The following is a 15691-nucleotide window of genomic DNA, read 5'->3' as shown; positions in this document are numbered from 1 at the left end:
TCGGCTATGTTCAGGGGTCACTCTTGGCTCTGCATTCAGGGATTACTCTTGGCAGTGCTCGGAGGGCCATATGGAATGCTGGGAATCGAACCTGGGTAGGCCGCGTGCAAGGCAAATGCGCTATCCGTTGTTGCTATCACTCCAACCCTGGCATTTTTATTCTTGAGAATAAAAAGTTTAAAAATTCTAAGAAACATTAAACCCAACCAGAAATAGAAACACTTTTAATTTTAATATGGAAATCAATTTTAATAATATCAGATGACCAATCAGCAATCAATGGGAAAAAATGAGAAACAGATGGTGTAAAAGATCAATTTTACCAAACATTTAACGAATTAAAGCCAATCTTTCTCAAACTCTTGCCAAAAAGCCATACAGTAGGGAACACTCCCAGACCCATTTTATAAGGCCAGATACCAGTCAGAGAGACACTCCAAAAAATCGTGCCATTATTCTGATGAACATCTATGCAAGAATTCTCAGTGAAATAGCAAATCAAATTTAACAAATGAAAATGTTCATTCACCACGGACGGATTTAACTCAGGGATGGCTCATCATACTCAGTGTAATACATCACATTCACAGCATAAAAACTTTCTAGCCATATGATTATTTCGGAAGACACATTTGATGAAATTCATTAGACCTAACACACACTTAGGACAAAAACTCTGACAAATAATTGACAGGAGAGCAGTTAGGGTGTTTGCCTCACATGCATCAGATGGGGTTGTTCAATCCCCAGCATCCCATCATAGGGTCCACCGAGCCTGTCAAAAATAATTCTAAGTGCAGAGCCAGGAGTAACCCGAGCACAGCTGGGTGTGGCCCCAAACAAACAAACAAAAGAGAACATATCTGACTGCAAAGAAAGGACATATATGATAAGCCTAACCGTAAATGCCTGAAAGTTGGTTTTCCCCCAACTTTGTGCTACCCCAACCCTCAGATACTCAGCCAAGCAGATATGTTTAACCGCTTAAATAAGACAAGGGAGCCCATTCCCTCCACTCTAAATAAGACAAGGGAGCCCATTCCCTCCACTCCTCTCCAACACGGAACCCGGCAAGCAGAGGAAAGTGTTCACAAGGAACGATAAAAGGGGCTGGGGAGAGAGCGCAGTGGAGAGGGAGCTCACCTTGTACACATTACATCTGCCAGGTTTGGCACGCGTGTATACACACACACGCTCCCAGACACACACAGACACAGTAAAATTGCCTCAATTTGCAGCTGACCAGCTGACATTATTTTATAGAAAATGCTAAAGATAGACTGGACAGACATTACAGGGCAGGGCTCCCCTGCACCATAAATGGCTCTCTAAGCACTGAGGAATGAGCCCACGCACAAACAGGAGTAGTCCCTAAGCACTGCCAGACGTGACTAAACCACCACCCACCAATGCTAAAGATGCCATAAAAACACCTGATAGTTAATGAATTCAGTAAAACACGATACGAACTTAATATTAATGTCTTTAAATACACTTACAAATATTTATCTGAAAATGAAAAACCATCCCATTGACCACAGCATCACAAAAAAGGTAAAAGATGTTAAAAGAAATTGAAGAAGAAAATAAAGAGAAATCAAAGAAAAAAGTCAAGTACCCTGTGTTCTTCCAGGAAATACTGCTGAAATGTAGAGACTGATCCATCACAGCCATTTGACTGGTATCGAGTCAAAGCAATCCGTTATGATTCCAATGACAAAGTAAGAAAAAAACTTAAAAATTTATTTGGAACCAGAAAAGATTTGATAAAGCATTTCCAAGAAAGAAGATCAAAGCAGGAACCCTAACACTCCCTGCATTAAGGCTGTATTACAGGACAATACAATACTGGTCCAAGACTAGTGAACAAAATGAAGAGTGCAAAAATAAGCCCACCCATACCTGCACAAGGGAGGGGCTAGAGTGACAGTACCACAGGCAGGGAACTTAGCATGCACAGAGCAGCCTGCTTCGACCCCAGCACCTTGTCGGGGCCTGAGTGTGAGTGCCTCCAGGGGTGGTAAACAAATAAAACAACCTATATTGGGGTTAGAGCAACAGTCCAATGGGTAAGGTGGTTGCCTTGCAGGCGGCTGGCCCAGGTTTGATCCCCAGGGTCCCCAAGCACCGCCAGGAGTAATTCCTGAGAGCAGAGCCAGGAGTCATCCCTGGGAAATCTTGTCCTGTATGATCACAGAGACCTTGATCTTATTAGCAGCATTCTGCTGATAATGCATGATTTCACTATTTGTGGAATCTAGAAAATCAAACTCAGATCAAATTTGTGGTTATAGAGCTGGCATGTGGGGTGTGTGAAAGGAGTGATGGAGGGCTGCAGGTACGAACTCCCACTTGTAAGAAAAAGAGCTCGGGGTGTGACTGCAGCTAACCCTGCCATGCGAACTACAGAGAAAAACAGGCCACCAATGAATTTCTCAAAAAATGAAACTTTTTTTCTTTCGGTGGTAGATGATATGACGGATGCCAACTAAACTTACAATGGTAGTTTCACTCTACGTAAGTGAGATCATCTGGACCTCTTGAGCGACATATTGCCAAATAGCAATTACATCTCAATAAAATGGGTGGATGGGAGAACGGCACAGAGTTATAAACATTATTAAATTTTATTAACAAAACCTTTGTACATTTTCTTTAATACATGTGGAATTTTACATCTAGGTAAAATAACAACACATTCAAAATTTACCATTTATACAAATTGTTACAGAATAACAACCAGTGGGTTAATAAGTAAAATAAACCACACCGATTTTTTAATTATCTACAAAAGATTTGACTTTCTTTAAAATTCCCCTGAACATATAAAAATAAATTAATTTTACTTTTCAATTAAATCTACCAATTAGAAATATTACAAATCAAAATATCAATGTTATTTATGAATTTTCACAATACAAAACAGATTCACAAAACCTTATTTACAGAAATGAGGTAAGAACTGTGCAATGTTTAACCAAGAGACATATTGCAGAATTAACATGTTCTTCCAGCTAAGTACACAGTGGAGGTCTAATCACAGCTGGGTCTTTTCCACTAATAATTCACACATGTAAGAACAGTCCAGTGACCGCGTCCCTGATGGTTTCGTGTCTCTGCTGCCACTCTGTCACCCCGGGAGTGTGGCGGCCTGAACGGGAGGAGCTAGACCCTGGCTTTCACCTGTTTTCAGGAACTGTAGTGATGACGCTCTTATTTTTGTTTGGTTTAAGAAGCATTGTCAGTAACAACCTTACTGTCTTTTTTCAATTCTTACCGAATCTACTTCTATTTCTTGTGACTCATTAGTGGATAAACACCCAGGTACTAGATTTGCCTGAGCTATCTACAGTGGCATAGAAAGTTTTCAGTAAAGGCAGAAGCGCGGGAAGGCTGCTGGCGCCACGCTGACTCGCCCTCCTCTACACGGACTGACTCTAGTGAGCTCGGCTGTCCAGAGCCGCTTCAACACAATGGACATAACAGGCACTTGATCAAGGCCGGACCCTCCCGGCAGACCCCAGAGTGGCCCCCTTTCTGAAAGAAGTCTTCCGCTTTGAACTGATCTATTCTCCCCAGCAGCCCTTAGAACTCACTTAACTCAAGGTTTCTTAAAAATATGGGTAGGTCATAACACTTTTTTCAAAATTACATGTAGCATAAGCAGACATTACCATCCTAACTTGATTACCAATATTGGCCAAATTCCATTAAAGAGGAAAGTTTACAACAAAGATTGCCAAGTCCCAGTTACAACCTATTTATTTGCAATATTTAACCAATAAACCTCCATTAGGATCGGGCAGTTCCTTAAAATGCAAGATTTGACTCTCAGAGCAAGCATACTTAACCCAAATAAAAGATCATATCTCATATTCCAACTTGTACAATAAAATCAAATAGTTTATAAGTGGATTGAGACTTTAGTTTTGCTATTCATCTCTCCCATTCAGAACAAATTCAGTTGTGCACCAACTATATTAAATTTCTCTTAGGTTGATGAACTCATTGCATGTAAATTATTTCATCGGTAAAAGTTACTTATTAAATTTTCGTTTAAAGTTCAAAAAAATATGGGTGGTAAGGGTTTGGGGATATGGGAATTTCATTTCAGTGCAATAAAGCGACGAGAAATTAATCAAAGCCATACAAGAACGTCCTTGTGGCGAGTAACTCTTTGTTGTGCAGTTGGTTTCTTCAGGTGTGGCAGGAGCACTGAGCACCAGGGAAGGGCAACACAGCAGAGGCCGTTTCCAGACGCTTCTCCAGGGTCAACTTTTCTCTTGAGCAACAGGCCCAGTTTTATCACTTAATCTCTACAGTGAAAACAAACAAAGTCAGATGCATTAACTAAATTAGTTTTGGGCCCACTCTGAGTTAATATCCTCTGAAATTATAGCTGAGATAAAAATATGATACATGATATTCTTATAATCTGTAAACTGGCATGGCTACTTTTAAGCCGTGAAAAGACAAATGCGGTGGTAAATATTACAAGCAGTTTGAAAATATCAAACAACAGTGAATACATGAACACGTCGCCAGGAGGACTCTTAAGGGCGCAGAGGGCAAGCTGCACGTGGGAGACCCAGGCTCAAGCCTCAGGCCCAGGCCAGCCTAATCCCTGCCACCAGTCTACAAGCACCTAACCAGAAGCGGCCCTGACCACCACTAGGTGGGTGTGGATCAAACAAACAAACAAGAAATCCACTTATTCACAGCAGCAGTAACACCATAGTCTAGAAAACAAAATTTTTTATGGCCTAAAAATATAAAGGGCATGAGACCTGAGTCCACATTTGCTACATATTTGTCCTGGGGGAGGGAGAGGGAGAGAAGGGAAGGGGAGGAGGGAGGGGGAAGGGAGGAGGGGGAAGGGAGGAGGAGGAGAGGGAAAGAGCAAGAGGGGGAGAGGGAGAGAGAGGGAGAGGGAGAGAAAGGGGGTAGGGGGAGAGGACGAGGGGATAAAGGGAGAGATGAAAAGGAAAAGGGAGAGGGAGTTCGTAATCTGTCACTATTTGAGTTTGGGACTGGCAGGTTTGGAGGCCAGGCCCCCAGGAATCCTCTGGTAATGCTGGGGAACTAGGATGTGGCAAGGATCAAAGGCGGCCTCCTGCCTGCAAAGCATGTCCTCCAACCCTATTCTAATTTAAAGACTGAAACCACACATACTGCTGTACCTAACAAATAGTACCCTGGCAAATAGCAGGGTCCTCAAAAAAATTTTTTCCTGGCCTTACTTGTCATCATTAGTTAATTATCAGTTTATTTATATTATTATTGAGATTTTTCTATTAAGAATATATTTTTTGCTGTATAATTCAGGAACATTTAGCTTGCAACTCACTTTTTAACAAGAAAAAAAAAGATAGCACAAAAAATTCTAAATTAATACTGAATCACTGAAAATCCCCATGTCAGCAAAACAATGGCAAATTAAGTCTGCAATAATGAGTTTTCACTAGAGTCAGAGATACTGGGGCAAAAAAGGGGCACTGAATAGTAATTTAAGAAAAATTAAAAAAAAAAACCCACAGACCTATATATTTAAGAATTCTCATTACTAAACACAATAACATTTTGAAGACTAGAAAAGCGCAGCAAGGAGCAGTCCTCAGGCCCATCAGAGCAAGCTGACTCTCAACACTTCTTGTCCGCTTTGGCTCCGAGTGTCCAGTCTCCTCTACATCCCAGGACCCTTCCGCTAACAGGAGACATGAGGCTACCCTGACCGGAATTGAGGGGAGACATTTATGCTCCAGGAAGGTCAACCTAATTGAAGGGGGAAGTTAACAGAAAGTAACCGCCTTGAAATGCAGGATACTATCTAGGACACAACTGCAGTGCTCACTGGGAAGGGATGGCCACTTGTACACTTGAAGAGTAAGATGAAATTGATTATGACTTAGATTGAATTAGTAAAAAACTGAGTACATTTCAAATGTGATTATGCATTGCTCTCTTCTGATGAATAATCCAGTAAAATAATTGAATTCCTGGAAGTTTATATATTAAATTTATTATAAATATAATTCCATGTTATATACTATAGATCGACTGGACTGGTTCTACAATAAAAAACAATTATAGATCCTTAAAAAGCAGTGACAAGTGGTCCAAAGTGATAGTACGGCAGGTAGGGCATTTGCCTTGCATGCTGCCGACCCAGGTTTGATCCCCAGAACCCCATTATGATCCCCTGAGCAACGCCAGGAGTGATTCCTGACTGCAGAGCCAGGAGTAACCCTTGAGCACCGCAGGGTGTGGCCCAAAAGCCTAAAAAAGGGGGAAAAAAAGCAGCAACTATTATCTTTTGATTGGCTTGCCCCATATCCATTTATTGTAACTGTCACTGTCACTGTCTAACTGTCCTCCCATTGTTCATCGATTTTCTCGAGCGGGCCCAGTAACGTCTCCATTGTGAGACTTTGCTGTCTGTGTTTAGCATATCGAATATGTCACGGGTAGCTTGCCAGGCTTGGCCGTGCGAGTGAGATACTCTCGGTAGCTTGCCGGGCTCTCCGAGAGGGGTGGAGGAACCGAACTCAGGTTGGCCATGTTGGCTGCGTGTAAGGCAAACGCCCTACCCACGATGCTATCGTTCCAGTCCTATTGTAACTAAAACATCATTTTATGTTAAGAACTGCAGACTTATAACTGGCTTTCAAATCTCATATAGCAGCCAAAATGGCTTAGGTTCTGTGTGTTTATACTATCCAGCTACTGAAACAGCTGGTTCAAAGAATAAATTATCGAGAGAATAATACCTCTAAGAAATAAGTGAGAGCCACCAAGAGAAAACCATCGTGGATGAATGAATGCAATTTTTATCATCATTCTCCAGCAGCTGGGATAAAGCAAAGCTACTTAGGGGCTGGAGCGATACAGTGGGTAGGGCATTTGCCTTACACGCGGCTGACCTGGGTTTGATTCCCAGCATCCCATATGGTCTCCTGAGCACCACCAGGAGTAATTCCTGAGTGCAGAGCCAGGAGTAAGCCCTGAGCATCGCTGGGTGTGACCCAAAACAACAAAAAGCAAAGCTACTTACCGTTACTTTCTGACTTGCGTTCTCGCTGTGAATGGTGAGGAAGGGGTTGGTGCTGGCTGGGTGCAGTGGTGGGGCCTGAGTACCTGCAAGCAGGTTGTTGATGGGTATTTGTGTTGGTCCAGGGATTTGGAGCTGCTGCAATTCAGGCTGGTGGTGCTGCTGGTGGTGATGCTGCTGCATTAACTGATACAGAAGGGCCTGATGTTGCTCCTTAGGGAAAAATATGTAGAAGGTAATTTCCCAGTTACAGAACTCACCAGCAGGAAAGCTTACCGTTATCTGTTTTCTTCCTTAAAATTAGATATTTAGCAAGTACCCCCTTCATACTCCTACATCAGAAAATGAGTAACTCATCTGGAAAAATCCAATGGACTATATAACCATCTACCATAAAATGCTGATATCATTAATGAGTGGTTTATTTTCAAAATATGACAAATATAGGAGATCCCTATGCAAATTAGCTTGTCCATGATGTTAAAGAACAACTTAGAGGAGGCTGGAATGATAGTATTGCAGGTAAGGCACTTTCCTTGCATGAGGTGAACTGGGTTCAAGTCCTGGCATCCCATATGGTCCCCTGAGCACTGCCAGGAGTTAATTCCTGAGTGCAGAGTCAGGAGTAACCACTGAGCATTAGCGGGTGTGGCCCCAAAACCAAAACTAGACTTTAGAACATACTTTTGTGAGCCAAACACAAAATCTGGGAATTGTAAATTCTGGGATGTGTACAGTTCTCACTTATACTAACAGAAACTGAGTCTTGAATGCTGCCTTGGTACAGCACTTGCTTACTTTCTGAGGACTTCCTATGTGTCAGAAACTAGTTACAGATACTTCTCTTTTGTTTGAGCACTATGGGGCAAAGAGAGTAACCAACATACATGTCAGTGTCTTATCACTGCCAGGAGAAACCACTATCTAGAAGCGACTTGCCAGGCAGTTCTCACGTGGGCTACACAGGCACACGTCCTACAGGTTAAGGGGCACTGCGCCAGGAGAGCAGCGGGGTCAGATGGACTATGTGCACAGGCAGGGCACAACTAAATCCAGGACAGTCCAAAGTTCAGGGTGGAGGACGGAGGTGGGGACACCTGACAGGCAGCCGGTCTTACTGCCCGGTCCCCTCTAGGCCCCTGCAGTATCTTCCTTTCTTCTAGGCAGCTGTCGCTACCCTAAGTGTCTGTCTATAGTACCCACTCCCTGGGAAAATGAAGAGCCATTCTGAAAAAAGATGTCAAGGCCTGAGTGAGAGCACAGCGAGTAAGGCGCCTGCCTTGCATTCAGCCGACCAGGGTTCAATCCCTGGCATCCCAGGAGTGGCCCCTAAGCCCTGCCAGGTGAAAGATGAAAACAGATGCCCAAGCTGACTGTTCTACCACCAGGCTACAACAGCACCACCCAGCACATGCTGCTATTTGAAAATCAATCCAAAGCATGTCAGTTCCCAGGATCACCGGCGAACCTGAATGAAGACAAACCATTTGGGGATCCTGTCCCCCTCCACAGTGGTAAACCACGCCCATGCTCAATTCCAGTTTCTTTAGTTTCCCACCCTTTTTGCCTGAGAAATACAATACAGTCAAGTACTGCCAGAATATACCTCTGGTTCACTACGCAGTTAACACTGAACTAAGTTGTGAACAATGCATAAGTCTTTTGCTGTTATCAACATTTCTGTAGTCCTCACATTTAGTTACACAACCATGCATGGAGTTGCCATCAACGAAATGGTTCAGACGCTGGAGCTGGGGCCGGAGACAGTGAAGGAGGTACGACAGCGGCCGACAGCAGCCAAGAGCACTGCTGACCCAGGTTAGCAGTCCCCCGCCCCCGCCCCAATAAATAAAAAAGGAGAATCTGAGAAAACTTAGGCTTTAGATGACTTAATTCTAATTAAAAATAAAATACTATTTAAAAAAAAAGAACTTACTGGTGTGAGTTGCTGAGAATTTAGCAACTGCTGAAACTGCTGTTGATGGAGAAATATTTGTCTCTGCTGGTCAGAAAGTAATCCTAGTCCTGAGGCACTGAAAAATGATTAAGATTCTTACTTTCTACTGTGAATCTTTAATGCTTTTAAACTTCATTTTAAATAAGTTTTTAGTCGTAACACTGAAAACAGTGACGAGTAAATCTCCTCTTTACATGTGCATGCATATGTGCGCTCATGTGCAGCTGCACAAGAATTCAGTGTTGGTAAACATTCTTTACCGTAAACCAAGCAGACATGCCATTGTTTTGGAAGAGAGAAAGTCGCTCGTTCAGAACATGCCCATATAATGATCTCATCATGCAAGAGTGATGTGACCTGCACTAAGTAACATAGTTTTGGACAAAGAATCTAAACATACAACTAATGATTTGTTTCAATGATCCAGACAGTAAACTTAAACACCAACAAAAAGCGCACCAGAAGCAAGGTCCACTGGCATTCACTGCAAATCCATTTCAAATAATTTATTCCTCAAAAATACTTTTTAGTAACAACATGACTCGAGCCTTCTTCTTTTGAACAAACATTCAAACAAAGTTCTAGCACAATGATACAGTATTTCTCCTTGAGAATTACCTGATCAGATAAATATTCAACTTTCATTCTCTATCAAAATCTTTGATTACAAAGTTAACAAAATCAAATAGGTGGAATTTGAGAAACCAATATTCACATGGTCTTTGTTACAATGTTACCTTTCCTCGGAACTTATGATATATATAAAGGCAATATACAAGAAAATAAGAAAAATTAGCATTTAAAAATAGGTATCACAGGTCAATACTAAAAATTCCAGTACAGGAATATACCTAATTCTTTGATGATAAAGTGAGTTAATTTTCTTAAGTTGAATTAAACTTCAAAAATAAATATATTTGAAGCTGGAGTGATAGTACAGCAAATAAGGCATTTGCCTTGCACATGGCCAACCCAGGTTCGATTCCTAGCATCCTAAATGGTCCCCTGAGCACTGCCAGAGGTGATTCCTGAGTGCAGAGCCAGGAGTAACCCCTGTGCATCACCGGGCGTGACCCAAAAAACAAAATTAATTAATTAATTTAAAAAGCTTGGTGGATTTCATTTTCTCATCGTACATCTAAAGGAACAGACCGAAACCCCCCGGCTAAACCACAGACACGGGTGCTGGCTGCAATGAAGCCCCCTGAGATAGTTAAGGAAGTTTCTTACCTGTTTGTCAGTGTAGCTGGCATTGGATGTGTTGCATTAGGTGGTACAGTTGTGTGGGTGAGGGGGGTAGGATTCTGGGATATTGTAACAGGAGTCTGAATGACCCCATTCAAAGCTCCTACAATGCCATTAATTGCCAGTTGGTTACCTGGCAAAGCGCCAATCATTCCACCCACTCCAGGAATGGTGGGTGTTACAGTTTGCATTCCACTAGCCAGTGCGCCCACAGCCACGCCGTTGACCTGCTGAACTGCAGCCACTCCGGAGCCCGGCTGGGCGGGACTCTGCCCTGCAGGAGGGGGAGTGGAGAGAGCCGAGGAGCTGCTGGTGCTTTGTCCGCTGGAGGTCAAATCCTGAGGGAAGGGGAACAGGCGTTTCAGTTGTAAATGACCCACTTTTTAAATATCTAAAAGCCATTGAATGTAGTACTGTGGCTCCTAAGTGAGGCTCAGGGATGAGACCAGTCATACCAAACTTACCTGATTTAACACAGGCAGAGAATTATCAGGCAAAAAGCTGTTTGCTAGATGGGGGCTTTTACTGCTACTCAAGGAATCTGTAGGAGGAGCTAGAATCACAAAAGACAGAAATCTTTTTACTTCTTTAAATGGCATTACCCGTGAAAATAAAGGCTATCTAAAAGCTTCCCCTGAAGCCCACATTAAAAACACTAAAATATTAGGACTTGCTCTTCCTTAGACCAGCATAAATAGAAAAATCTGTCCTCTACTGACTGCTAAGGTTTCTAAGTCAACATAGTACAATCTACTGAAATAAATAAATCCTTAAATGATATATTACACAAGTTAGAAAATTCAAATTGATCAATACAAGGAATTAATTATGCTCATCAAAAGTAACCTACCAATTTGCTTTTTCATATGACATACCTGGTGACCAATTCCTATTCAATTAAGGAAAAATTAAGTCAGACTATATTCTTCCCATTTTCACACTTACCAGTCTGTGCTGAAAACACATGCATCTGATGGGACGGGCTGGGGTTGGTGGTTATTGTCGGGAAAGGCACTGAGAGCTGTGCGTTCAGTAACTGAAGGCGTTCCTTTTTGGCAGTCAAATTCTTAATCTGTTCCTCTAATCTACGGTTTTCAACTTGCAGTTGGTGCAATGTCTTCAGCATCCCTAGAACTAGCAAGCATTGGGATGATTCTTAATAATAAAGGAAAGTAGATATCCAGAGCTTACTATTTTCCCAGGCATGCTGTCTTCAACTCTATGCGGTTTCTTTCCTAAATATTTATGTGGATAAAAACACGCCAGGTACAAATAGCATAAAAGGAAATTTCTGGGACAAGCCTTCCAGAAACCTGTAACCCACCCTGGTTCAGATCAATTTTATTCTCAGAGAAAAAAAAGTTAAGAACACTTTACTTTGTTTCACAAAAACAAAATTAAATTTTGAAATCCAAAGAGCCTGTAACAGCTGCCATGAATGCAATTTGAACGAGAGGGGCATCATCCCATCTGGCAGAAAGAGGATACCTTTGGATCCGGGTGGCTCCCCAAGCCCCTGGTCCCACTGACTCCGGCCGCTTCCCACACGCCCCAGCAGGGAGCAGTGTGTGAGCGCGGCTGCCTCAGTCCTGCCTCGGCAGCTCAGACACTGTTCCATTCGGGCAGAGACGACTGCTAACAACACACAGTGCAGCTTTTCTGCCTCTGTGATGGACACTTAAAAAGTTCTATGTATTAAAAAGTTGCATTTGTTTAACATGCCCTCAGGGCATTCCAAAGACAATTTGACTGTTAAGAGACACATATGGTCATTTCCCAAGGATTTAACTTTTATCCCTCCTCTTCAAGATCCCACAAAGAAAGCCCCAACATACCCAAATGAGATGCAGTAACACTTGGCTAAACCTGTCCTCCAGCAATTATGTTTAAAGGATTATCCTGAGCACCATTTCCTCACAATTAGCTTTTTTTTGGTCAGGATACCAATCATAACAATACCAATGTATGGTACTTATCTGCTAACAATAAGCAAAATATTGCCATCTTCACAAAATAAAATACCAAAAACTTTTAATTTTCATTGGTTTTCGAAACTAGCAATTCCTCCTGCAACGCTCCCACCTGCATTTTTTTTTCTTCCTTAGCACTAGGTCATTTCAGCTAATCATCACCTAAAGTAATACTGCTTTTCCAGAGTCTTTCACTCATGGTATGCTCTAATACTTTAATTGGAGAGATATTAAAAAGTAAATACTCCAGAAGTAGCAAGTTTTCCTCCACTAAACTATCAGATATGTTTAATAGCAAGTCTTTAAAATTCATACAATTACAAAGCACTATAGAAAAGCAAAGTACCAAAATTATAACAATTTTAAACATTTAATACTCAGTGAGAAAATGCTGAGTTGAGCAATATTCTCTGCACAAGGAAAAACTAATTGTTTGGGGCAATGGTTCCAAAGACTCCTCTTGCTCTGTGCTCTGGGGTGACTTCTGGCAATGCTCAAGGAACACATGGCCAGGGATCAAGCCCAGGTCTCCCAGACCCTCTGAGCTCTCTCCAGCCCCTCTGATTTTTTCATTTTTTGAGATCTCAAGACAACACGCTAAAATAGGTATATTCTTACTCCCATTCTACAGATGGGAAGCTACCATTCGAAGTTACCATTAAAAAAAAAAAACTTGTTAATAATAGGGATTCAAGTTTGAGCAGTAAAACCTGCAGCAACTGAGCTATCAAAACACTCAGTTATGTTTTCTTTCCACATTAAACATGTTTCCTAATTACAATGCTGCTCCGGATGAAGTGATTTCTGCATCGGGCCCGCCTTCCTGTCCACCCACCAACTCACCTATTTCTCTTTCTTTAAAGACAAGGAAAGAATACTTACTGTCACTAGGTGTACCCTGTTCTAATAAAAATTGCTGTCCTTCACTCCACTGCCTCTCCAGAAGCTGCTCTATACTTGCTGCTACCGGAGGCAAATTTTCCAAACTGCTGTTGCCAGGTTGATCATAACGAATCTGTAAGCTGCTTACAGGGGATCTGTGGAAGACATTAATTCTCAGGTTAAACAGAAGGGGAACCTTCGGGGACCGTGCGCGATGATTTTCACATTTTGCGGACCCGTTTCCTGCATGAGGGTTCCACATCCAGGCTGCCTATGCTAGAGAAAAGTTAAACCCATAATCTACCCTCAGGATTGGTAATCATTCTTCTTCTCAAATAACAAAAGCAAGGAAATAAAAATAGCTGGCCTTACTTGATAATTAAAATTACTGAAAAATGAAAATATATAACCAATAATCTCTAAAACAGGATGCAAAAGTGCTTGATAAAAGTTTGGAGAACAGGATTAAAAAGATGTTAAAATAATTGGCCAAGCATTCTACCACTCTGAATGTATCAGAGAAACACAGCATAGCTCTACTGATATAATAAGCATTTTCACTTACAGCCAAAAACAATCAAAGTTTTTAATAATTTTAAAGGAGCTTTGTTATAAATTTTAAATGCTGCCTTGTAATTTTAATATTGAAAGTGTATTCAACGCTGTTTCAGCATGTCTGATTGGGGGGGGGGGGTGGGTCGTAAACTCTTAACAATAATTGTGCATCTTTTATCGAAATAATCTATCTAGTCAAAGTAGATAGAGTATTAACTAGAACTCATCTACCTCACAAGAATTGGGAGGGGTGGGAGATGGGGGTCTATTGGGGTTCGGGGTTAAAAATGAGTATCGGTAAAGGGAAATGTGTTCGGTATCTACATGACTGAGACCTAAACCCGAAAGCTCTGTAACTTTTCCCACAGTGATTCAATAAATAAATAAATTATAAAAAAAAAAAAAAAAAAAAAAAAAAAAAAATTGAAAGTGTATTAAGGAGTTTTATTAAGATTAAGCACAAACCCAGTTCAAATAATTTTATTAGAGGCTATCATGAAGTATTTCCTCTCGATCAGTTACTAATTGGTGCCAATTCTGGTAATCATAATACACAGGTGAAGGGCATTTGTTTCCAAGTCTCCACATGCAAGCCTCACCACAACCTAGTGAGAAATCAAATCCAGTTTATTGGCTCAATGTCTGTCCATACAGGGAAGTGTGATGAGGATGCAGAAACTTTCCGAAGAGGATGCAGAAACTTTCCCATACTCATAATTGGGAATGATAAAGCTCAGGTTCCTTACAGGCACCAGGACAAGGCACCAGTGGGCTGTCACTGCCTTCACTGTGTCTTTGCAAAAATCTCTTTAAATAAGAAGTTAAACAAATGAAGCCTTTTATTCTACATGTAAATATATGCTATGTAGAGAAGCGCATCCTACTGCAAATAGTAGATTAAACACAATTTAGTTTATCACATTCTTAGGGATTTTGTTTTGTTTTGTTTTTGGGGTCATACCCAGCAATGATCACAGGTTACTCCTGACGGTGCTCTGGGGCCCATATGGAATGCTGGGGATCAAACCCAGGTTGGTCCATTGCACAGTAAATGCCCTACCTACTGCATGATCAATGCTCCAGGCCGCCCTCAAGCTAATTTTTGAAGAGCAATATAAAGTTGGAAATGTATGCTAAAAATAATTTAGTGCTACCTACTATGTCTAATTCCATTTGGATAACGAAAAACAAAGAACTATTAGGCAAAAATAGCACTTAAGAATGTTGAATCATTTCTGGATAGTTTACATATCTTCAGTTTAAAAGGAGAACACAGAAATGCATCCTCTACTAAACATATGAACACAAATCCATTAGTTTGCTTCCCTTTTGAAAAAAATATGAAATAGTACAGAAAAGTACAGAATAAAAGCAGCACAGGATAAATTATAGATTTATCAAATGAGATTCCTAGTTCCCAAAGAATATTTTAAGCAGAAGTCAGTAATTAAATTACTTTTAATTCAAGTGGGAACTTTACAGGAAAACAGAGCTACTAGATAATGTCTTCTTTAATAGGTATTTTCAACTTTTATCGCAGGACCACTGATATTCAATAAGGTAAGTCATCTATTCAATTTATTTTTAATTTAAAGCTGAAATTATTGGAGGGCAAATTCTAGAATGGTCTAAATTTCTCTCCTCTACATTCTTATACAATCTAGTACCATGCCTGAGGCAGAGTTTACAAAATCAAAGAACAGAAAGAAAACTAGAAAGTAAAAGAAGTTGGAAGTGGAATGAAATGAATAAAAAGATAGCTAGGGGAAAAAAATGGGGGGGCTAGAGTGATAGCATAGCAAGTAGGGCGTTTGCCTTGCACGCATCTGACCTGGGTTTGATTCCCAGCATCCCATATGGTCCCCTGGGCACTGCCAGGGGTAATTCCTGAGTGCATGAGCCAGGAGTAACCCCTGTGCATTGCCGGGTGTGACCCAAAAAGAAAAAAAAAAAAAAAAAAGATAGCTAGGACCTAAAGCTCCATTTTGTTCTATAAATAATGACATTACTTTTTCCTCCTTTATTTGTAGTGAG

At 41.1% G+C, this 15691-nt stretch overlaps 1 protein-coding gene across 4 annotated transcripts in view; it reads right to left on the bottom strand.

The window, feature by feature from the left end:
• Window positions 1–2608: 2608 nt before the first annotated feature.
• Window positions 2609–15691, bottom strand: part of MLLT10 (MLLT10 histone lysine methyltransferase DOT1L cofactor) — a 116636-nt gene continuing 103553 nt past the window's right edge. For all 4 annotated transcript variants that reach the window (XM_056114532.1, XM_056114534.1, XM_056114533.1 and 1 more), the window contains 7 exons: window positions 13103–13257; window positions 11196–11384; window positions 10715–10803; window positions 10236–10588; window positions 8985–9081; window positions 7052–7261; window positions 2609–4316 (listed from right to left, as the gene is read on the bottom strand). In XM_056114532.1, coding sequence (XP_055970507.1) covers window positions 4272–4316; window positions 7052–7261; window positions 8985–9081; window positions 10236–10588; window positions 10715–10803; window positions 11196–11384; window positions 13103–13257 — 1138 coding nt within the window. In that variant the 3' untranslated portion in view covers window positions 2609–4271. The remainder of the gene's footprint in view (window positions 4317–7051; window positions 7262–8984; window positions 9082–10235; window positions 10589–10714; window positions 10804–11195; window positions 11385–13102; window positions 13258–15691) is intronic.

Source organism: Sorex fumeus, unplaced genomic scaffold, assembly GCF_029834395.1.
Source record: "Sorex fumeus unplaced genomic scaffold, SorFum_2.1 ptg000026l, whole genome shotgun sequence".
Taxonomy (NCBI): Eukaryota; Metazoa; Chordata; class Mammalia; order Eulipotyphla; family Soricidae; genus Sorex; species Sorex fumeus.
This window is presented reverse-complemented; position numbering and strand designations above follow the sequence as displayed.